Source organism: Nomascus leucogenys, chromosome 14, assembly GCF_006542625.1.
Source record: "Nomascus leucogenys isolate Asia chromosome 14, Asia_NLE_v1, whole genome shotgun sequence".
NCBI classification, from domain to species: domain Eukaryota; kingdom Metazoa; phylum Chordata; class Mammalia; order Primates; family Hylobatidae; genus Nomascus; species Nomascus leucogenys.
Genome location: NC_044394.1, coordinates 47,421,811 through 47,445,300, shown reverse-complemented (window position 1 = coordinate 47,445,300; position 23,490 = coordinate 47,421,811). Strand labels below are relative to the sequence as shown.

Here is a 23,490-nt window from a genome sequence, read left to right as displayed (position 1 = left end):
ACGGGCCCAGTGGAGAAAGGGACATGGCTCTGCTGGGAAGGGTGCTCAGGGCACAGAGATGAGCCCTGTGCAGAGACGGGCAGAAGCTGGCTGAGTGTGCCCAGTCATCTCCCCTCCCTTCTGGCTACACCAAGTGGGAACAGAGAGACTGTGGGTCGACAGACAGAGCCTGGGCCCTGACCAGGGCCTCTGAGGCTTCACTGCACAAACAGTGCCTGGGGGAAGAGTCTCCCGTGCCTGCCTGCCCTTCTGAATGAGATTTCCTCAAACTGAACAGAGAACAGCTGCTCTTGGAGGCACAGGAAGTCGTCCCCAGGCCTGAGGCATCTGGCAGGGTTAACCTGCTCAGAGCCCCACTCTGGGGCCCTGTCTGCCCCCTGCCCAGGGAGCCTGCCATGCCCCACTCATCTGATGGAGGGGCCGAGGACATGGTGGATAAGCCGAGGTGGGTGTCAATATTCATGGGTGCCCTACCCCCATTCCCCCTCGGGGTCCTTTTTGTCAAAGGACAGTGAGAGGCACAGCACAGAGGTTCTCTGGGAGCTGCAGCACGTACCCCACTGGCGTGGCCTGTTCTCCAGCACCAAAGTGGACTTTCTCTCTCTATCCTGCAGCAACCTCGCCCCAGGACCGAAGGCTAGAGAGGAGCGAGGAGATGAGCTGGCGAGACCTGGGCCTGCGGGGCCTTGTCTGTGGGGCTCTGTGGGGAAAGCCTGAGCCACTCAGCACAGGAGACGGTACTGGGGCGGCCAGAGCGGCGCATCCCCGGACCTTCCATAACACCTCTCGGAGGGTGCCCAGTCTCCCTTCTGTCTGTCCCCAAGGCCCTTTATTCCATCGGAGCTGACCTCTAACCAAAACCCAGTAGCCACATCCTCCAAAAAGCCAAACCCATCTGCAGCCTGCCCTGGCAAACAGGCCCTGGCCTGGCTGCTGACCCCAGGCACTTTGGACGCTCAGACTCCCCTCCTGTCCTCAGGAGCAGGGCCCTGGGCCTTCCTCCCCACAGGCTTCCTCCCCAGGCAGGCTGGTCTCCTCACAACCTCTGGACATGCCCTCCGCTGCCTCCAGGCCTTTACTCTAAAATCCCTCACTCCTCTTTTCCCCTCTAGCTTCTGGACCCCATCCAAAGGGGCAGCTCCCTCTGCTCTTCCACACCACCCGCTCCGGGCCCTGGCGGCTCCCGCCTCACCAGCCTCCCTCTGCCCCAGCCAGCTGGCTATGAGCTCTCAGGCCCATGCTCAGTTCTGGTGTCGGTCCATGGCTCCCCAGCTGCAGGGGGTCCAGAGGGCAGCAAAGACCATGCCCAACAACTCACCGGAGGGGACCGAGTTCAGGGCCATAGTCCCATAGTAGGAGAAGGCGCCTGTCTCAAACTTCATGTTCTCCTTCCCTGCCTCCACCTCCACCTTCCCCTGAAAAAACACAGGGCTGAACTTAGAGACAGAGTGAGGGAGGAAACAAAGGATGAGGCAGGATGGGGAGTGAGGAACAAGGGACGGTGGGGCAGGAGGAAGGGCCGGTACTGGAGCCCTGGAGAGCTCAGGGGCCTGACCTATGAGATCAAGGGTGGCCTCTCAGGGAGAGGATGGCCACGTGGGGCAGGCGGGGCTCGAGGGGAGGCAGCAGGCTCCCCAGGCCGGGAAGCCATGCACCTCCACAGCAGGTGGGAAAGAGGGCCTGGGGGGTGCTGCAGTGCCAGGGGGAGCAGGTGGCAGGCCCAGGGCTGAGCGGGCTCACCTGCAAGATGAGGATGAAGTAGTCGGCCGGCTTATTTCGGGTGTACAGGTAATGGCGGGCGTAGTACTTGTTGTGCTCATCAAACTTGAGTTCCTGAATGACATCTGGGTACTTGAGTAGCCGCAGCAGGATCTTCTCTGATATCAGGGAGGGGCTAAACTGGGGGACCTCTGTAGGAGGAGAGAGAAGAGACCTCACACGGGGCTGGCCGGGTGGCCCTAAAGCTTGATCACTGCTGTGCCTCCACCCCAACCACAGCAGCCACGCTGTGCTCAGATGACTCCCGCCCTGCTCGGCTGGCCCTCGGTTCTGCATCTCCCTGGGGAGGGAGCACGCTTGGCTTCTGACTGGTTGGATCCAAGGCTGCCTGCCTGCCTGGGCTTGAGCAGTGGCTCCTGCAAGAACAGCACGTGACCTTGGGCAAATTACTTAACCCGCATCTCAGTTTCCTCATCTGTAATACAGGGGTAAAAGCTTCATAGGGTGGTTGTGAGGGCAAATGGGATAGCACATGGACAGCACTTAGTATATGTGACTATAATTATAGCATCAACGTCAATATCCCACAGGAAAAATAATGGAGAGGGAATTACCACCCCTTTAGCAAGTAAGGGGTGGGAAGGAAGATGAATTGGGCCGGGGGGGAGAGGGGGACAGAGTGGGAAGAGCAGAACTTGTCACCCAAGTCCCCAATGGAGCTTTGAATCAGGGCTGAAAAGAGAGAAATGTCTCTGAACTAGAGGTGAATTCCGGCGGGAACCAGCACACGTCTGCAGAGGGGAGGGCCAGAGAGATAAGAGCAGAGCTGGATGCAAGCTCCTCAGAGTGGGTGAGCACGTGAGGGGTCCAGCCACACCCAGCAGGCCTGCAGAAGGGGAAGGGTCCCTTCTCCTTCCCATTCCACAAGCCCTGATGGGCCTGGCCAGCCTAGGGGCCCACCTCAGTGGTTATTTTCTTTTTTATTGTTTTTGAGACAGAATCTTGTTCTGTGGCCCAGGCTAAGTGCAGTGGTGCATTCACAACTTACTGCAGCTTCAAACTCCTGGGCTCATGTGGTCCTCCCACATCAGCCTCCTGAGTAGCTGGGACCACAGGCATGCAACTGTCCCACCTCACAGCCTCCCAAGTAGCTGGGACTACAGGAGGGCACCACCATGCCTGGCTTTTGTATTTTTTGTAGAGATGGGGTCTCACCATGTTGCTCAGGCTGGTCTCGAACTTGTGGGCTCATGCAATCCTCCTGCCTTGGCCTCCCAAAGTGCTGGGATTACAGGTGTGAGCCATAGTGCCTAGTCATTATTTCCCAAACTATTAAATATAGTAACTTGGATGCTTCCTAGAAGTTTGCAGTAGCCGCCCATTAATGGCAAATGAATCGCAGGGAGATCCCCACGGGTGGAGCAGACACCTGGCTCCTTCCAGGGGTGGCTGTGTTGTCTCTGCACCCCTCACCTGCTGCAGCCCTTGTCCTATGGGGGGAAAGTAGCCAGAAACCCAGGACTTCTCCCCCTGTGACCGTATTTCCACCAAGACCGGAAGGTCCTCCTCATGCTACCTGTGGCTAGGAAGCGATGAGCGGCCAGGAGGAGCTGCGGGGAGATTTTCACTTTGAGCTCATTGTCTGCATCCTTGAAGGCAGAGAAGTCACGCTTGTTCTTCTCAGACACCCGCTTCCGGCTTCGGTTGTCAGCTGCCGGAAGAAGAGCATGGAATTGAGAACACAGACCCCTGAGGACTCAGGAAGAGACTGGAACCCGCCCCGCAGCTCCAGCTCTCCAGCCCCTAGTCCCATGCAGGAGCAGCAGGCTCTGGCTGGCAGGGTCCTGGGCTGACGCCAAGGCACAGAGGCCGAGGGTGAAGGCAGCCTCCGGGCACTGCTCTCAGCAACCTGCTCCCTGCTCACCTCGGCCAGTGCAGGGCACCTGGCCACTGGGCCTCTGGATGCTAGGCCTCCTGTGTCCCTGCACTATGGCCCTTCCAGCTAGGGACACCAGGTTTCGATCCAAGCAGGAAAGGGGTCCTGGGCCCTGTGGAAGGCTGGACTCACTGTACATGTCGGACTCGTCCAAGATCTCTGACTTGATGATCTCCTCGATCACGTCCTCCAGGGTGACCAGGCCCAGGACCTCGTAGAAGGGGTCACCCTCACCCTCGTTGTTTACCTTCTGCACGATGGCCAGGTGGGACTTCCCTGTGGGACAATGCAGCAGGTCAGACAAGAGCCCAGAGGCCAGTCATGAGACTCCCTCAACCAAAACATTAACTCTAGACGTAGGGTCATAAGTCACCAGGATGGGGTCATGGTGGTTTTTATCTTTTCCATCTTTCCTGACGTTTCTACTGCAAACAGACATTGCTTTTATGAAAAGGAAAACTAAAAGTAATTTTTAAAAGCATGTTGTTAAGGACCGCTTTTTTGTTTTTCTCTTTTTTTGTGGGGGAAGGACAGGGTCTAGCTCTGTTACCCAGGCTGGAGTGCAGTGGCGCAATCAGAGCTCATTGCAGCCTCCAACTTCTGGGCTCAAGAGAGCCTCCCACCTCAGCCTCCCGAGTAGCTGAGACCACAGGTATGCTCCACCATGCCTGGCTAACTCTTTTATTTTTTGTAGAGATGGATCTTGCTATGTTGCTCAAGCTGGTCTCAAACTCCTAGGCTCAAGCAGTCCTCCCGTCTCAGCCTCCCAAAGTGCTGGGAATAGAGGCATGATCCACCATGCCAGGCCAGGACTACTTGTTTAAATTGGATAAAAATGGCAATGCTGGGAGCAGTGGCTCACACCTGTAATCCCAGCACCTTGGAGGGGCTGAAGCGGGCAGATTGCTTGAGGCCAGGAGTTTGAGAACAGACTGGCCAACACGGTAAAACCCCATCTCTACTAAAAATACAAAAATTAGCCAGGTGTGGTAGTACACACCTGTAGTCCCAGCTACTCGGGAGGCTGAGGCAGGAGAATTGCTTGAACCCGGGAGGCAGACGTTGCAGTGGGCCGAGATCATGCCACTGCACTCCAGCCTGGGCAACAGAGCGAGACTCTGTCTCAAAAAAAAAAAAAAAAAGACCCTGGCTGGTATCACTTATCAGGGGCTTCTGGGACTCTAGGGGAGGGGAAAGACCCAAACTGACAAGGGCACAGAGAGGCTGAGTACTGTGATTAGGTGGGGCAGAGACTACAATTAGAGAGGGGCCACCCCCTCAACCCAAAGTGAGGGAAGGAGGCTGGGGTGGGGCAGGACCCTCCACAGAAACCCTGTGGGGTGGTGGGTCTTCCCAGACCCCTTTTTGAAGGCCACACCCTGCTCTTATGGCCCCAGCCCCAGCGAGTGGCAAGAGGGGCCAGCCAAGAAGGGCTAGGTCCACAGTCTAGGCAGAATGAGTCCTGTGTGCCGTGCCCCACTCGCAGGAACACAGGTTTGGAGCAGCCTAGGAAGAAAGGCCCCTGGAAATCTGGGAAGGTCAGGTCAGGGTCTTCTGCACAGCTTTCCCTTCACAATCCAAGGGCCTCGCTCTAGGGACTAAAGAACTCATCCTAAATACCCTCGGTGGAGGATGTTTTCCAGGTCTTTAAGGCCACAGAATATCCCCCAGCCCAAGATGGGCTGTTCAGAACTTCTAAGGGCCTCTTAGGGAGAGCAGAGAGAATGCAAGGTCTCATGACTAAAGTAAAAATTCTCACAATACACCCCATGTGATGGGGGGGAGTACTGCATTGTGAAAGTTTTTCACACACATGCCAGGGGCTATGATATATGTATTTCCCACCACAGGTTCTCGATTGAAAATACCCCAGTATCTTCCTAGAGATGAGCCAACAAGTTCAAGAGATCTGTGAGGCCCTCCAGCAGGGCGGCAGCGGGCCAGGCCGGGACCCTGGGGTCCGCCCCCAGGCCTCTGTGCCTGCTGGAGGCTGTCCATACAGGAGTGCCCTCAAGAAAGACAGTGCCTGGAAGGGCCTGGGCATCTAGCTAAACAATGTCACCACATGGGGATGGGAATTAAAGCAAGGCAGCTTTCACAGGCTGAGTATCCCTTATTCCTCACTGGGGACCAGAAGTGTTTCGGATTTCAGATTTTTTTGGATTTTGGAATATTTGCAGAATACACGCCATTGAGCATCCCAAATCTGAAAATCTGAACTACAAAATGCTCCAATGAGCATTTCTTTTGAGCATCATGTTGGTACTCAAAAAGTTTTGGATTTTGGAGCATTTAGGATTTTGGATTTTTGGATTCGGGATGCCCAACCTGTACCCCCTTCCAGATAGGCACCCTCTAAAAAGCCTGGTAATGCCCAGTTATGGCAGAGGATGGGGAAGACAAACAGGCCCTCACATGTATCTGGTTGGTGGCCAGGTAAAAGGGTACAACATTTCAGGGGGCCAGTTGGTCAGGATGTCATAAAATCAAGGGTTCCTAACCTTGGACTTGGAAGGTCCACTTCTAGGAACTTACCCTAGGGAGAGGTAACCTTCACAAAAGACACACGAGAAAGGGGCTCTTGGCAACATTCTTTTTAACAGCCCCAAACGAGGAACAACCTAAAGCAACAGCAATAGGGCACAGGGACTCAACAGGGGCCACAGCTACTCAAGGGAGAACACGGCGGCGGTGGATGAATAAAGTGCGGAACGAAATCTAAGATACGCTATTAGTGAAAGAGCAAGTCACGGAACAGGATGCATGGAGCCATCTGCCTGCACAGAAACAAAGGGGGTGTGTGGGCTTGAACTGCCCTGGAAGCGTCCAGAAGCAGTAAGAGTGCTCGCCTTTGGGGGTATTTGGAGTTTGGGGAAGAGGCTATTTTGCCTGTCTATATCCCCTTCTATACTGTTTTATTTGATGGGCATGTTTTACTTTTATAATTTAAAAACAAAACTGAGACAAAAATTAAGGGGGAAAACAAAATTAAGGAGAACAAAGGGAAACTGGTGAGAGTCGCTAGGGTGGACAAGGGCCCTCTGTGCCTTCCACTGCCACAGATCGAGCCCCAGGGAATGGGGGTGTGTTCTTTGACAAGGTTCAATGAGCAGAACTTTGTTCAGACCCCCAAAGTCAGAAAACAACCTCCCCACTACATTCACATCCCTAATTACTCCATAGGCTCAGACCAAATCCTGACCAACGAAAGGTTCCCTCACAGTGAAAGGCTGGTGGCCTCTCTCTTTTTTTATTTTTTTCTGAGATAAGTCTCGCTCTGTAGCCCAGGCTGGAGTGGCCCAGTACAATCTCAGCTCACTGCAACCTTCACCTCCCGGGTTCAAGCAATTCTCCTGCCTCAGCCTCCTGAGTAGCTGGGTGCGTACCACCATACCCAGCTAATTTTGCATTTTTAGTAGAGATGGGGTTTTGCCAGGTTGTCCAGGCTGGTCTCGAACTCCTGACCTCAAGTGATCCTTCTGCCTTGGCCTCCCAGGGTGCTGGGATTACAGATGTGAGCCACCGTGCCCGGCCTGGCAGCCTCTCTTAAAGTGGAAACAGCCCTCCTGGGGATGAAATGACCTGATTCCCTGAGCAGGGTCTTGATACCATTCTCCGCCCCCCACCTCCTCTCTGAGACCCCTTGGCGGGATCCACTGCTGTGTGTGTGCACCCTCGGGTGGCAGCCAGCTGCATGACAGGCACCTTGTAGGTGTGCAGCCCTGGGCACCGTGTACACGTTCACCCCTCCTCTGCAAGCTGAGCTTTGGACACCGGCTGATGGCTGGCCAACTGGGGTTCCGTACAGAGGTTCCAGGCTAAGGGGCCAGTCAGTCACCCTCTGCAGGGTGAGCTTTGGGCCCCTGGGCTGTTTTTCCTCTTTTCTAATTAGTCTGTCCAGAGGGGACATCTTTTTGTCCTGGTGGAATTTTCCCCTCCCCAGGCCAGAGAGCCTCTGGTCAAGGTCACCAATAACCTTTCATGGTGGAGTGTTATTCTCAGATGACCTGCTGACCAACGGTCACTCCCTCCTTTCCCCTGGAAGCCCCTTCTGCCCAGGGCTTCCAGGACACAGCCCTCCCAGTGCTCCTGACCTCAGGGGTCACTGCTTCTCCCTGACCACTTAATGCTGGAGAGACTCAGAACTCAGTCTGTACACCTGGTCCCTTGCCTAGCAACTTTAAACACAAGTGTACAAGTGTCCCAAATAAATCTCTGCAGCCCTGTCCTCTCCCGTGCCCTCCAGATTCCTCTATCCAAGTGCTGCCTGACGTCACTAATACCTTGAAATTAACGTAGCCAAAACCCAGCTCATGCCCATCCCCCCAACACTCCTGTCTCCCTTCAGGGCAGCTCTGTCCCAGTTATCAGGCCCATGGGACAGTGAGCCTGACCTCCTCTCTTTTTTTTGAGATGTAGTCTTGCTCTGTCGCCAGGCTGGAGTACAGTGGCGCGATCTCAGCTCACTGCAACCTCCGCCTAGCAGGTTCAAGCAATTCTCCTGCCTCAGCCTACCAAGTAGCTGGGATTACAGGCGCCCGCCACCACGCCCAGCTAATTTTTTGTATTTTTAGTAGAGATGGGGTTTCACCATGTTGGCCAGGCTGGACTCAAACTCCTGACCTCAGGTGATCCACCCTCCTCGGCCTCCCAGAGTGCTGGGATTACAGGTGTGAGCCACCATGACCGGTTCCTCCTGTCTTTCTTTGTCCCTCTACATCCATTTAGCAGGAGGAGAAAAGTAACCAGTGAGGGGAAGGGGAGCGGGGAAGGGGAAGGGAAGCCGAAGATGGAAAGAATTATTTTAGATTTCAGCAATTTAGAAGTTTCTATACTTCGGAAATTATTGCTAACTGATTTAACATCTAAAATAAGCAGATCAATTTAGGACTTATATTTAGGATTCTCATAGTATAAATTCTAATAAAATTGTATTTTTTTGTGTGCATGTTTTTTTTTTTGAGCTGGAGTCTCACTCTGTCACCCAGGCTGGAGTGCAGTGGCACAATCTCAGCTCACTGCAATCTCCACCTCGCAGGTTCCAGTGATTCTCCCACCTCAGTCTCCTGAGTAGCTGGGATTACAGGCACCCGCCACCACACCCGGCTAATTTTTTGTATTTTTAGTAGAGATGGGGTTTCACCATGTTGGCCAGGCTAGTCTCGTGCTCCTGACCTCAAGTGTTCAGCCCGCCTCGGCCTGCCAAAGTGCTGAGATTTCAGGCTCAGAACTGCTTGAACCCGGGAGGTGGAGGTTGTAGTGAGGCAAGATCATGCCACTGCACTCCAGCCTGGGCAACAGAGCGAGTGACTCCATCTCAAAAAAAAAAAAAGAAAGAAAAAGAAATTAATACTATTGATTATGAAAAATTTGCAATTTTTTATATAGGAAAGTATAAAAAGAAAACAGAAAATAGAAACCATCCTGAATCCCCCATATGTAGATTAAGCCACATGAATTGCTGGTTTTGGTAAAATATAATTGAGTATCAGCAATTTTATATGGCTCAAGCAAATACTAGCATTTTGCTATATTTCCTCAGTCATTTTTCATTGACTAAGGACTACTTTGAAAAATGTGGATTTTTAGCTGTAGATGTATTGTTTTAATTTCCATGCTTCTTTTTTTTCTTTTTTTTTTTTTTGAGATGGAGTCTTTCTCTTTTGCCCAGGCTCAAGTGCAGTGGATTCTTCTGCCTCAGCCTCATGATTAGCTGGGATTACAGGTGCCCGCCACCACACCCAGCTAATTTTTTATATTTTTAGTAGAGACGGGATTTCACCATGTTGGCCAGGCTGGTCTTGAGCTCCTGACCTCAGGTGATCCACCTGCCTCAGCCTCCCTAAGTGCCGGGATTACAGGCATGAGCCACTGCACCCAGCCGATGCCACCCCCAAAATCTAATCAGCCAATTGAATAGACACCAATAATAACATAAGGTAGCTCATTAAAATACAATTTTATGGGCTGGGCGCTGTGGCTCACACCTGAAATCCCAGCACTTTGGGAAGCCATGGCGGGTGGATCACCAGCCTCCTGAGTAGCTGGGATTATAGGCATGCGCCACCATGCCTGGCTACTAATTTTTGTATTTTAATTTTTTTTTTTTTTTTTTTTTTTGAGACAGTCTCACTCTGTTGTTCAGGCTGGAGTGCAGTGGTGCAATCTCAGCTTACTGTAACCTCCACCTCCCCAGATCAAGCAATTATCCTCTCTCAGCCTCCCAAGTAGCTGGGACTACAGGCACAGGCCACCATGCCCAGCTAATTTTTATATTTTTAATAGAGACGGGGTTTCACCATACTGGCCAGGCTGGTCTCGAACTTCTGACGTCAGGTGATCCACCCGCCTCAGCCTCCCAAAGTGCTGGGATTACAGGCATGAGCTACTGCGCCCGGCAGGATTTTTGTATTTTTAGTAGAGATGAGATTTTACCATGTTGATTTTACCAGGCTGGTCTCTGTGAGATTACCATGAGATTTTACCAGGCTGGTCTCTAACTCCTGACCTCAAGTGATCCATCCGCCCACCTCGGCCTCTCAAAGTGCTGGCATTATAGGCGTGAGCCACCATGCCTGGCCAATAGTATTAATTTCATAATCAGAAAAAAAAAACACATCCATTAGGCTGGGCGCAGTGGCTCATGCCTGTAATCCCAGCACTTTGGGAGGCCGAGGCAGGTGGATCACCTGAGGTCGGGAGTTTGAGACCAGCCTGACCAACATGGAGAAACTCCGTCTCTACTAAAAATACAAAATTAGCCGAGCGTGGTGGCACATGCCTGTAATCCCAGCTACTCGGGAGGCTGAGGCAGGAGAATCGCCTGAAGCTGGGAGGTGGAAGTTGCAGTGCGCCGAGATCGTGCCATTGCACTCCAGCCTGGGCAACAAGAGTTAAACTCTGTCTCAAAAAAACAAACAGATAAACAAACAAAAAAACACATCCATTAAATTAACTTTAAAAAAAAATTCTAGGCCGGGCGTGTTGGCTCACGCCTGTAATCCCAGCACTTTGGGAGGCCGGAGGGGGAGGGGGTGGGGGTGGATCACAAGGTCAGGAGTTCGAGACCAGCCTGACCAACATGGTGAAACACCGTCTCTACTAAAAATACAAAAATTAGCCAGGCGTGGTGGTGTGCGCCTGTAATCTCAGCTACTCAGGAGGCTGAGGCAGGAGAATCACTTGAACCTGGGAGGCGTAGGTTGCAGTGAGCCAAGATCGCACCACTGTACTCCAGCCTGGGCGACACAGTGAGACTCCGTCTCAAAAAAAAAATTAATTAATAAAATAAAATTCTAATACTGCTTCCTCTGGGACTTCAGGGTTCCTGAGCCTTCCCAAGCACTTTCCAAGCACTGCAGGAAAGGGGGGCCCAGAAACAAGGTGCCTGGCACCCTGGCTGTCCCCACTGTCTTCTCCAGGCTTTGCCTGGCGGCATGCTTGCCCACTCTGCCCTTCAGCGACCTCTGTCCAGCAGCAGCCAGGTGGGACCGTACCCTCCACAGTCAAAGAACACCATGTGAGGCCTCCAGAAACCCCGGAGGGCTGGGCAGACCACAGGTGCCAGCCTCAGTCTTCCTCATGGTTCCCTCACAGCTGGTGCAGGGGCAAGGAGTGAGGATCCCAGCCCTGCCTGAGTCCCTCACAGCTCCTCCTGCTGCCCAGCCTCTGTGTCACCTCTTTATCCTTCTTCCCTGGGCTCAAACATTAGCCCTGGGTGCCCATGTTGGCTCTTAGGGCCCTGGACCCCGACCCATTTCTTCCCTTCACAGCTCTGTGCCATCGGCTGACCGGCATCTATCTCCCACCGACCAGGCTGCAGCCCATTGAGGCCTGAGTAGTGCCCTCGCTCCTCGCCATGCTACCCCAACCCCTCCCACTGTGCCTGGCACAGCAGGTGCTCCACACCCCTGCTGGATACAGAAAGGATGGCCCTGCCCTGCACAATGGCCATTTTAGCAAACTGCTGCGTCCTCCTTCCCCGCCCTCCATAAAAAAGACTTTACAGCCCCTTAAAGTCCTTAAGAAAAACGTATTATAGGTGCCGGGTTACAAAGTCCACAGGGGCCCTGAGAGGGCCCTACTCACCAGCTCCAGCTGCTTTTTCTCATGGGGAAAAGCCAGGGGCCCCACAGCAGACCAGGGACTCCCACCACCCAAGAAGGAGTCCTCTGCATCTTACTCATTGAATCTCCCAGGAAGGTCCAGCCTCTGAGATCCCAGGGCCCCAGGATGTTCCCTCGCTCTCAGGCCCTCCCAATGGGAGAGGTGCGGGCTGGACTGACTGGAAGCCACAGGCTTGGGCCCTGGGTGCACACCTGCAGATGACTGAGCACCCTGATTTCTTGGCGATTCTCTGCTCTTTCCTCTCTTCACCCAAGCTCCCGCAGGATTAAACTGGCTATTAATAGTGCTGACCTCAACCACCGGGATGAGTGGCAGCCAGTCCAGCAAGAAGGCAGAGCCAGGGCAGGAGAGGAACCAGGCAGAGTGACAAGCCCCTGCCCTCTAGCCTCGGGGAGGGCAGTCAGGCTCATCCATAATCCTAAACAGGGCTCATCTATGTTGCTCCCTTCCTCCCAGAGACACAGCTGGCAGTCAGGGCAGTCAGTCCAGGCAAAGGCCAGACCAGAAGGCTGCGGTGGCCCAGCAGGCAGGCCATACACTCTACACTCGCTAGGCTCTGAGACAGAGTGAGACCCTGTCTCCAGAAAAAAAAAAAAAAAAAAATTACAGCGATTAAAACAGTGCAGTACTGGGCCGGTTGCGGTGGCTCATGCCTGTAATCCCAGCACTTTGGGAGGCCAACAGAGGCGGATCACTTGAGGTCAGGAGTTCAAGACCAGCCTGGCCAACATGGTGAAACCCCATCTCTACTAAAAATGCAAAAATCAGTTAGGCGTGGTGGCACAGGCCTGTAATCCCAGCTACTCAGCAGGCTGAGGCAGGAGAATCACTTGAACCTGGGAGGCGAAAGTTGTAGTGAGTTAAGATCGCACCACTGCACTCCAGCCTGGGCAACACAGCGAGACTCTGTCTCAAAAACAAACAAACAAAACAAAAACAGTGCAGTAATGGAGAGAACAATGGACAGAAATATTTATTTTACTTCAATTTTTTTTAGACAGGGTCTCATTCTGTCACCCAGGCTGCAGTACAGTGGCACAATCACAGCTCACTGCAACTTTAACTTCCTGGGCTCAAGTGAACCTCCTACCTCAGCCTCCCAAGTAGCTGGGACTACAGGGCATGCCACTAAGCTCAGCTAATTTTTAAAAAATTTTTTGTAGAGATGAGGTTTCACTATGCTGCCCAGGCTGATCTCGAACTCCTGGGCTCAAGTGATCCTCCCACCATGGCCTCCCCAAATGCTGCGACTGTAGGCGTGAGCCACCATGCCTGGCTTATGGACAGAAATAAACTCTAACAAATTGGGAATACTGTATATAATAAATCTGGTATATTAAATTGCAGGAGAAAAAAGAGATTATTCAATGAAAGTTATTGGGCTAACTGGTCCAAAGTCACTGTTTTATACCAGACTTATAAATCCATAAGAAAAGCCACTAGCTTAATTTTAAATAGAAATACAATAAATACAAACAATCTAAGGAAATACAAATTTTCAAAATGAACTCATTTTTTACCTATCATATTAGTCAAGATTTCAGAGATTGGTACTCTCAGTGTTTGCAGGAGAACTACCCACCATTGGAAGTTCCATTTTTTCTTCAGAAATTTGGCAGTATGTGCCAAAATGTAAAATATGCAAGACCTTGGACTCTGCCATTTCTCCCAATCCTAGGAAGTGACCTTAATACAAAGGAAACACCCAGGCCAGCATGCAAGGTGTGCCCAGGAGGGCCTGCCAATGTTATCTGTAACAATATTGCAGGGCTTTTAAAAAGGCTGACTCAGACATGAATTTATCTCAAGAGATGGTGATTCACTATTTGTGTAAAGTAAAAAGTTCCAAAACAGTAGAGTAGGAAGGACTGCTGGTTTGCTTCACTTTTGCTTAATGCATTTTATACTTAACATGCTATTTTTTATTTTTACTCTTCTAATTATAAACTATTTTCATATTGGGGGAGAAGCAATATGGTTTGTTGCTGACTTTGTAGAAGAAAATACACCAAAATATCCACATTTTGGATGATGGGATAAGAGTGACTTTTTTTTTTTTTTGAGACAGAGTCTTGCTCTGTTACCCAGGATGGAGTGCAGTGGTGCGATCCCAGCTCACTGCAACCTCCGCCTCCCAATTTCAAGCCATTCTCATGCCTTGGCCTCCCAAGTAGCTGGGATTACAGGCACCTGCCACCACGCTGAGCTAATTTTTTGTATTCTTTAGTAGAGATGGGGTTTCACCATGCTGGCCAGGTTGGTCTGGAACTCCTGACCTCAAGTGATCCGCCCACCTGGGCCTCCCAAAGTGCTGGGATTACAGGCATGAGCCACCACACCTGGCCATGTGACTTTCATTTCTTTTTTTTTTTTTTTTTTTTTTTTTTTGAGACGGAGTCTCGCTCTGTCGCCCAGGCTGGAGTGCAGTGGCATGATCTCCGCTCACTGCAAGCTCCGCCTCCCGGGTTCATGCCATTCTCCTGCCTCAGCCTCCCGAGTAGCTGGGACTACAAGCGCCCGCCATGACGCCCGGCTAATTTTTTGTATTTTTAGTAGAGACGGGGTTTCACCGTGTTAGCCAGGATGGTCTCTCTCGATCTCCTGACCTCGTGATCCACCCGCCTCGGCCTCCCAAAGTGCTGGGATTACAGGTGTGAGCCACTGTGCCTGGCCGTGACTTTCATTTCTTAATCATTTTCCACTTTTCTAAAAGTTTCTCTAATATGCTACTTTTTAAGAACCTTTTTTTTTTTTTTTTTTTTGAGACAGAGTCTTGCTCTGTCACCCAGGCTGGTGGAGTGCAATAGCACGATCTCGACTGCAGCCTCCGCCTCCCAGGTTCAAGCAATTCTCCTGCCTCAGCATCTCAAGTAGCTGGGATTACAGGCGCGTGCCACCATGCCTGGCTAATTTTTGTGTTTTTAGTAGAGATGGGGTTTTGCCATGTTGGCCAGGCTGGTTTCAAACTCCTTACCTCAGGTGATCCGCCCACCTCAGCTTCCCAAAGTGCTGGGATTATAGATGTGAGCTGCCGCGCCAGGCCTATCTTTACTTTTTTACTTTTTAAAAATTATTTTTATCTTTTTTTTTTGAGACAGAGTCTCACTCTGTTGCCCAGGCTGGAGTGCAGTGGCGCAATCTCGGCTCATTGCAAGCTCTGCCTCCCAGGTTCATGCCATTCTCCTGCCTCAGCCTCCTGAGTAGCTGGGACTATAGGTGCCTGCCACCACACCTGGCTAATTTTTTGTATTTTTAGTAGAGATGGGGTTTCACCGTGTTAGCCAGGATGGTCTGGATCTCTTGAACTCGTGATCCACCGCTTCAGCCTCCCAAAGTGCGTGAGCCACCGCACCTGGCATTTTTATCTTTTTTTAGAGACAGGGTCTCTCTCTGTTGCCCAGGCTGGACAGCAGTGGTGCAATCATAGCTCACTGCAGCCTAGAGTTCCTGGGCTCAAATAATCCTCCCACCTCAGCCTCCAGAATAGCTGGGACTACCGGCACGTGCTACCACACCCAGCTAATTTTTTTGTGTTTTCTTTTTTGAGACAAGGTCTCATTCTGTGGCCCAGGCTGGAGTGCAGAGTGACATGATCACAGCTCACTGTAGCCTCCGCCTCCTGGACTCCACTGATCCTCCCACCTCAGCCTCCCAAGTATCCTGGATTACAGGCCATCATGCCTGGCCAACTTTCATATTTTTTGTAGAGATGGGGTTTCGCCGTGTTGCCCAGGTTGGTCTCAAACTCTGGGGCTACAGGAATCCTCCTGCCTCAGCCTCCCAAAGTGCTAAGATTACAGGTGTGAGCCACTGCACCTGGACTTCGGTTTTACTTCTTTAAATTTTTTTATGTGTTCATTCTATAATACATGTACTAGTATAATAGCACATGTATATAATTTTTGAATGAATGGAGGCACAAACTAAAAAGAAAAAGAAAGGTTTTAAAATAGGGGCAAGATGAAAAGCTTGAAGAGCTCCCTTTAGAATACCCCCGTAAATGCTGGCCACAGTGGCTCATGCCTGTAATCCCAGCACTTTGGGAGGCCGAGGCAGGAGGATCATCTGAGGTCAGAAGTTTGAGACCAGCTTGGCCAACATGGTGAAATCCTATCTCTACTAAAAACACAAAAATTAGCTGGGTCTGGTGGTGCCCACCTATAATCCCAGCTGCTCAGGAGGCTGAGGCATGAGAATCGCTTGAACCCGGGAGGCAGAGGTTGCAGTGAGCCAAGACTGCACCACTGCACTCCAGCCTGGGTGACAGAGCCAGACTCTATCTCAAAAAGAAAAAATGGCCCCATAAAGATAGCTATGCCTCAGTTGCCTCTTCGCATAGGACATGGTCAACCTCTCCCTGCCACCAACCTGTCAGGGTGACCATGTTCCCAGGAGAGTGTTGCCCTACATCTACTGCCAATCCCAATCTTCCTAGGAGGAAGCTAAGGCCCAAAGAAGTCAGGCCTAGGGTCACACCACAAGGGGTGATCAGGCTGGGATACAGAAATGGGACATCTGCTACAGATAGCCTTCTTCCTTTAATACAAGCCCATAGGGGGTGAAGCTATTGACAAACTGATGATGGGGACTCTAAGACTGGTCCCTCACCCTGGGGACAGGTCTTCATGCCTCTGATTTTCCATTTAGCTAGTAGTCTCTAGATTTTTAAGCTTTTACTATGGAAAATATCAAGCACCTACAAAAGTAGAGATAATAATCTAATTACACCCTCACCTAATAATTAACAGCTCCTCATGGCCAGCCTTGCTTCCTCTCTACTCCCCACTTGCTCTACTCACTGATTTTGAAGCAAAGCTCAGATTTTATCTGTAAACATGTACACATTTTACCTGAAAATATTTAATATTTCAATATGTATCTCTAAAAGATAAGGACTTTTTTTTTTTCTTTTTTTTGAGACAAGGTCTCGCTGTCACCCAGGCTAGAGTTCAGTGGCACGATCCTAGCTCACTGCAGCCTCGACCTGCTGGGCTCAAGTGATTCTCCCGCCTCAGCCTCCTGAGCAGCTGAGGCAACAGGCATGAGCCACTGCACCTGGCTAATTTTATTTTATTTCATTTTATTTTATTTTTGTAGAGAGAGTTTTTTTTCTGATATCGGTAACGAAAGTGGAAGAAAGAAAATTAAGATCACTTATAATCCTGCCTTCCAAAGATAACTACTGTTAACTGTGTATTTTCTTTGGTGTTTTAAAATGGATATATACAGATAAAATATTTCCGCCACAAATTGGATCACATATATTGTTTTGTACCCTGCTTTTTAAATTCTTTACATTCTTTGTATTTTCCCATGTCACTAAAAAGTTTTATAAAAAACGGAATGACTTCATAATATGTCACTGTACAGATGCATACACGATCCTAGTCCCCATCAGGCTCTTAAATTGTGTCCTCTCCCCGTTTTTGCCATATGAATATCCTTGTGTATAAAAATATGTAACTATATCTCCATGTCCTTAAGATAGGAGTCAAAGAAAGGGTTTTGTGTGTTTAAGTTTCTGAAGTTCCCTAATAAGTCAGTTCAGACTTAATGCTTCCTAGAAGACACAGTCAGGACAATTAGGAAATCAGGCATCAGGAGACCAAAAACAGCAGGTTTCAGAAGCTAGGGCTGTCAGAAAGCAAGGAGAAAAACAAGGAACTTGAGCCATCTGCTGAAGAAAAAGAACACGAAGTGGAGAGAGGAGTGAACTGTGTCCCGCCCAGACAGTGGTCCCTGGGAGCAGGATCTCTCCGTGGCCAGGAGCTGCAGGGGGTCCCAGCAGTCCTATCAGCACTGTCAGCCTCCTTTTGAGTTCAGACCCTTCCAGCAAACTGCTTCTTCCTTTCCACCCAGTCCGTATTCTCAGAAGCCCCTCTGGCCTTTTCTCCTGGAACTGCAGAGCTGGAAGCATGGCTCACAGCCATCTGGACCCTGCCTCAGCAGCCCCTACCAGAGGTGGTGGGGAACCCCTTCCCCGCTGTACCTTTGCTCAATTGCTTACAGAGAGGCACAGCTCACTCATGGCCTTGTGAGGCTCCATTCTTTGAACGTTTTTGGCAACCAGCTAATAATCCACAGGCAAATCAACCTAAAAGTGGGACCATTAATTTTTTTTATTTATAATTTTTAAAATAGAGATAGAGTCTCACTATGTTGACCAGGCTGGTCTTGAACTCCTGACCCCAAGAGATCCTCCCACATTGACCTCCCAAAGTGGTAGGATTACACGTGTGAGCCCCCATTTCCAGGCTGGACCACTGCTAAAGAGCCCACAGGTCCCATGTTGATCCTCAAGACTTAACCGAAATTCTGTTGTACTTTGCTGAAATACATCTATTCTGGGACTAGTTTTCCATTGTACTAACCTAGTAATCCTACCCTCCCCAACACACGAAAGAAATGAAAATAAGCTCTTTTCCCCCTTAGTAAACCCCAGTTGCTTCCTGGTAATCATATACTGTTTCCAAATGTTTACAAACTACTAAAATCATTCCAAGGAATCACTGATGTCAAACAGAGAGGAAAACTACAGCAACAGTTGAGGTGATGCCAGAGGCTGATACTGGTTGTTAGGTGTAGGAACAGAAGGGGAGGAAGAGGACAAGAATATTACTTGCTCACTATCAATTATTTTTCCTGCCATTAAAGAAAAAAATGATATGGTGTCTTTCTTCAGTTTAACAACGGGAAAACAATTACAGACTCATCTGTCTCGTGAGCATAAATGCCAAAATTCTTTTTTTTTTTTTTTTTTTTGTTTGAGACAATGTCTCACTCTGTCACCCAGGCTAGAGTGCAAAGGTGCAATCTCAGCTCACAGCAACCTCCGCCTGCCAGGCTCAAATGATCCTCCCACCTCAGCCTCCCAAATAGCTGGGACTACAGGCTCGTGCCACCACACTCAGCTAATTTTTTTATTTTCAATAAAGACAGTGTCTTCTGGGCTCAAGCAATCCACTCGTCTCAGCCTCCCAAAGTGCTGGGATTGTAGGCGTGAACCACCGCGCCTGGCTGATGCCAAAATCCTGAATAAAGATATTGGCAAATCAAATAGAGTGGTGTGTAAATAGAATAATATCACTAAGTTAGTTCTACTCCAGTTATACAATAAATTTGGGATTAACATTCAAAAATCAATCAGTGTATTTCAGAATAAAGAAAATAGGTTATTCAATCATCTCAACAGATACAAAAAGAGCATTTGGCAAAACTCAACACCTATTCATCATAAAAATTCTTAGCAAACTAAGGGGAGAAGGGAATTTCCTTGATCTGGTAAAGAAAATTGACAAAAAACCCTAGCAAAATCATATAAAATGATCAACTTTGAAAGCCTTTCCAGGAGTTCCAGAACAGCCTGGGCAACATGGTGAAGACTAAGCAGGTGATTACCCAGTTTGGGCTTTGAATTGTCTTTCCTCCAGGGAAGGGAGGGGTCTAAAGATTGGGTTCAATCCTGTGGTGAATGACTTAATCAAACATGAGTATGAATGAGGTCTGGATAAAAACTCTGGACCTCAAAGCTCACTGAGCTTCCTGGTTGGTGAATACATTAACATATCTAGACAGAGTGCCCTGACACCACAGGCAGAGGGCACGAAGCTTTTCTAGGACCGACCAAGCCTCATCCTATGTGTATCCTTCAAAATAAAACTGTAATCAGGGCCGGGCATGGTGGCTGAAGCCTGTGATCTCAGCATTTTGGGAAGCCAAGGCAGAGGATCACTTAAGCCCAGGAGTTTGAGGCTGCAGCGAGCTATGATTGTGCCACTGCGCTCTAGCCTGGGCAACAGAACAAGACTTTGTCTCTTGGCTGGGCATGGTGGCTCAAGTCTGTAATCCCAGCCCTTCAGGAGGCCGAGGCGGGTGTATCACCTGAGGTCAAGAGTTCGAGATCAGACCGGGCACAGTGGCTCACGCCTGTAATCCCAGCACTTTGGGAGGCTGAGGCAGGTGGCTCACGAGGTCAGGAGAGCGAGACCATCTTGGCTAACACAGTGAAACCCCGTCTCTACTAAAAAACACAAAAAATTAGCTGGGCATGGTGGCGGGTGCCTGTAGTCCCAGCTACTCAGGAGGCTGAGGCAGGAGAATGGCGTGAACCCGGGAGGTGGAGCTTGCAGTGAGCCGAGATTGCGCCATTGCACTCCAGCCTGGGCAACAGAGCGAGACTCCATCTCAAAAAAAAAGAGTTCAAGATCAGCCTGGCCAACATTGCGAAACCTCATCTCTACTAAAAATACAAAAAAAAAAAAATTAGCTGGGTGTGGTGGCACGCGCCTGTAGTCCCAGCTACTTGGGGAGGCTGAGGCAGAAGAATTGCTTGAACCCAGGAGGCAGAGGTTGCAGCAAGCCAAGATCGTGCCACTGGACCCCAGCCTGGGCAACAGAGGGAGACTCCATCTCAAAAAAACAAACAAATAAACAAAACAAAAAAACCAAAAAAACCTCTCTTAAAGAAACAAAACAAACAAAACAAAAACCTGTAATCCTAAGTGTAGCACCGTCCTGAGTTCTGTGAGTTGTTCTAATGAATTACTGAACCTGAGGTCATGAGAACCCCCGAACACAGAGTCGGTTGGTTAGAAGTGCACAAGTGAGGCTGGACATGGTGGCTCACGCCTGTAATCCCAGCAATATGGGAGGCCAAGGCAGGAGGATCACTTGAAGTCAGGAGTTTGAGACCAGCCTGGGCAACACGGTGAAGCCCGTCTCTAAAAAAGAAAAAAAAAAAAAAAAAAAAAAAAAGGAGAGCAAGTGGGCAGTCTTGGGGAGGGCAGAAACCTTAAACCTGTGGAATCCAGTGATGCTAATTCCAGGCAGCTGGCGCCAGAACTAAACTACAGTACACCCCACAGTATACCCCAGTTGGGGTGGAAATGGAACAACCTGTAACAAACTTTGGAAAATCTAATTTTAGAGCCCTCATTTATCATCACCAAATAACTAGGAAAATACTTAAGAAAAGATGTGTAAGATTTCCACACAAAAATATTTTTGAAAGAAACTAAGAGGACACAAATGAAAAGGTCATCATGTTCACAGATTGGAAGATTCACTACTATAAAATGTCAAGTCTGGCTGGGCACAGTGGCTCCTGCCTGTAATCCCAGCACTTTGGGAGGCCAAGGCGGGCAGATTACAAGGTCAAGAGATCGAGACCATCCTGGCCAACATGGTGAAACCCCGTCTCTACTAAAATACAAAAATTAGCTGGGTGTGGTGGCACATGCCTGTAGTCCCAGCTACTCAGGAGGCTGAGGCAGGAGAATCGCTTGAACCCAGGAGGCGGAGGTTGCAGTGAGCCGAGATCACACCACTGCACTCCGGCCTGGAGACAAAGTGAGACTCCGTCTAAAAAAAAAAAAATGTCAAGTTTTTGAGTTGATCTGTAGATTCAGTGCAATTCCATAAAACTCCCAGGTAAAAAGCTAAGAACAGCTAAGACAATCTTGAAGAACAAAAGGCTTAACACTACCTATATCAAAACTTATTATAAAGTTACTGCAATTATGCCAATATGGTTACTGGAGCAAAGAAAAAGAAACAGATCAATTAAATCTAAGAGTCCGGAGAGACCCACATGTGTACCACAGTCCAGTGAGAAAAGGGATCTTTTCAATACAAAGTCCTGGGTATCATATGGATTTTTTTTTTTTTTTTTTTTTTGAGACGAGGTCTTGCTCTGTCACCCAGGCTGGAGGGCAGTGGCACAATCTTAGCTCACTGCAACTTCTGCCTCCCAGGCTCAAACAACCCTCCCACCTCAGCCTCCCGAGTAGCTGGGATCAAAGGTGCATGCCACCACGCCCAGCTAATTTTTGTATTTTTGGTAGAGACGGGGTTTCACCACGTTGCCCAGGCTAGTCTCAAACTCCTGAGTTCAAGTGATTCCATACAGCTTTTAAAGAAAGAATATTGGCCAGGCGAGGTGGCTCACACCTGTAATCCCAGCACTTTGGGAGGCCGAGGCGGGCGGATCACGAGGTCAGGAGATCAAGACCATCCTGGCTAACACGGTGAAACCCCGTCTCTACTGAAAAAATGCAAAAAATTAGCCGGGCATGGTGGCAGGCGCCTATAGCCCCATCTACTCAAGAGGCTGAGGCAGGAGAATGGCGTGAACCCGGGAGGCGGAGCTTGCAGTGAGCCAAGATAGCGCCACTGCACTCCAGCCTGACTGACAAAGCAAGAGTCCATCTCAAAAAAAAAAAAAAAAAAGAATACTAACCTCTAATTCACATCAAAAACAAAAATAAGTTCCATAACGATTACAGATCTAAATGCGAAAAATAAATGATACAGTTTCTAGAAGACGGCACAGGAGTCTGCCCCCTCGCATGCGCTCGCCTTCCCTTCTCTTGCCAGCACCATGAGTGCTGCAGCACGATGCCTCACCAGATGCAAAACCTCATCTGGGTCTTCCCAACCCCGAAACTGTGAGCCAAACAAACTTAAACTGTTTATAAATCACCCAGTCTCGGCCGGGCGCGGTAGCTCACACCTGTAATCTCAGCACTTTGGGAGCTGAGGTGGGTGGATCACGAGGTCAGGAGATCGAGACCATCCTGGCTAACACGGTGAAAGCCCGTCTCTACTAAAAGTACAAAAAAAACAAAAAAAATTAGCCGGGCGTGGTGGCGGGCGCCTGTAGTCCCAGCTACTTGGGAGGCTGAGGCAGGAGAACGGCGTGAACCCGGGAGGCGGAGCTTGCAGTGAGCCAAAATCGCGCCACTGCACTCCAGCCTAGGCGACAGAGCAAGACTCCATCTCAAAAAAATAAATAAATAAAATAAATAAATCACCCAGTCTAACAAACCAGACTTAGACAGTATATAAGGTCACATATATATTAATTAGCTTGTTGTACACCACAACTATATATGGTTTTTGTCAATTAAATGCTTAAAATAAAAAAGCTATTTAAAGGCTAAAATCCTAAAACTGAAAGAGTGAAAAGGGAATCCGCAGAGTGGGAGAATGTATTTGCAATACATATGTCTGATAAAGGGTTCATAAAAATTAGCTGGGACAAGTGGCATGCACCTGTAGTCCCAGCTACTGAGGAGGCTGAGGCAGGAGGATTACTTGAGCCCAGGAGTTCAAGACCAGCCTGGGCAACATAGTGAGACCCTCATATAAAAAAAATTTTTTTAAGGCAATCCTGCTTACAATAGCTACAAAAAAAAAGATACGTAGAAATAATTTTTTTTTTTTTTTTGAGACAGAGTCTTGCTCTGTCACCCAGGCTGGAGTGCAGTGGTGCCATCTCGACTCACTGCAATCTCCACCTCCCGGGTTCAAGCAATTCTCCATCTCAGCCTCCTGAGTAGCTGGGATTACAGGCGCCTGCCACCATGCCCAGCTAATTTTTTTGTATTTTTAGTAGAGACAGGGTTTCACCATCTTGGCCAGGCTGGTCTTGAACTCCTGACCTTGTGATCTGCCTGCCTTGGCCTCCCAAAGTGCTGGGATTACAGGCGTGAGCCACTGCATCTGGTCCCTAGGAATAAATTTTTAAAGGGCCCAGATATACATAACTATATAAAGAATATATAGAATAAATAATATATAAATAACTCCTAAACATGGTTAAGAAAAAGGCAGAGAGGGTAAGGCATGATGGCTCACACCTGTAATCCCAGCACTTTGGGAGGCCAAGGTGGGCAAATCACTTGAGTTCAAGAGTTCAAGACCAGCCT

The 23,490-nt window shown here is 49.5% G+C and overlaps 1 protein-coding gene across 1 annotated transcript in view; it reads right to left on the bottom strand.

The window, feature by feature from the left end:
- Nucleotides 1-23,490, bottom strand: part of CNNM4 (cyclin and CBS domain divalent metal cation transport mediator 4) — a 51,921-nt gene that overhangs the window by 11,180 nt on the left and 17,251 nt on the right. Inside the window, exons 2-5 of the mRNA XM_003281768.4 lie at nt 3,788-3,931; nt 3,296-3,430; nt 1,741-1,910; nt 1,319-1,415 (exon numbers count right to left, since the gene is read on the bottom strand). Coding sequence (XP_003281816.2) covers nt 1,319-1,415; nt 1,741-1,910; nt 3,296-3,430; nt 3,788-3,931 — 546 coding nt within the window. The remainder of the gene's footprint in view (nt 1-1,318; nt 1,416-1,740; nt 1,911-3,295; nt 3,431-3,787; nt 3,932-23,490) is intronic.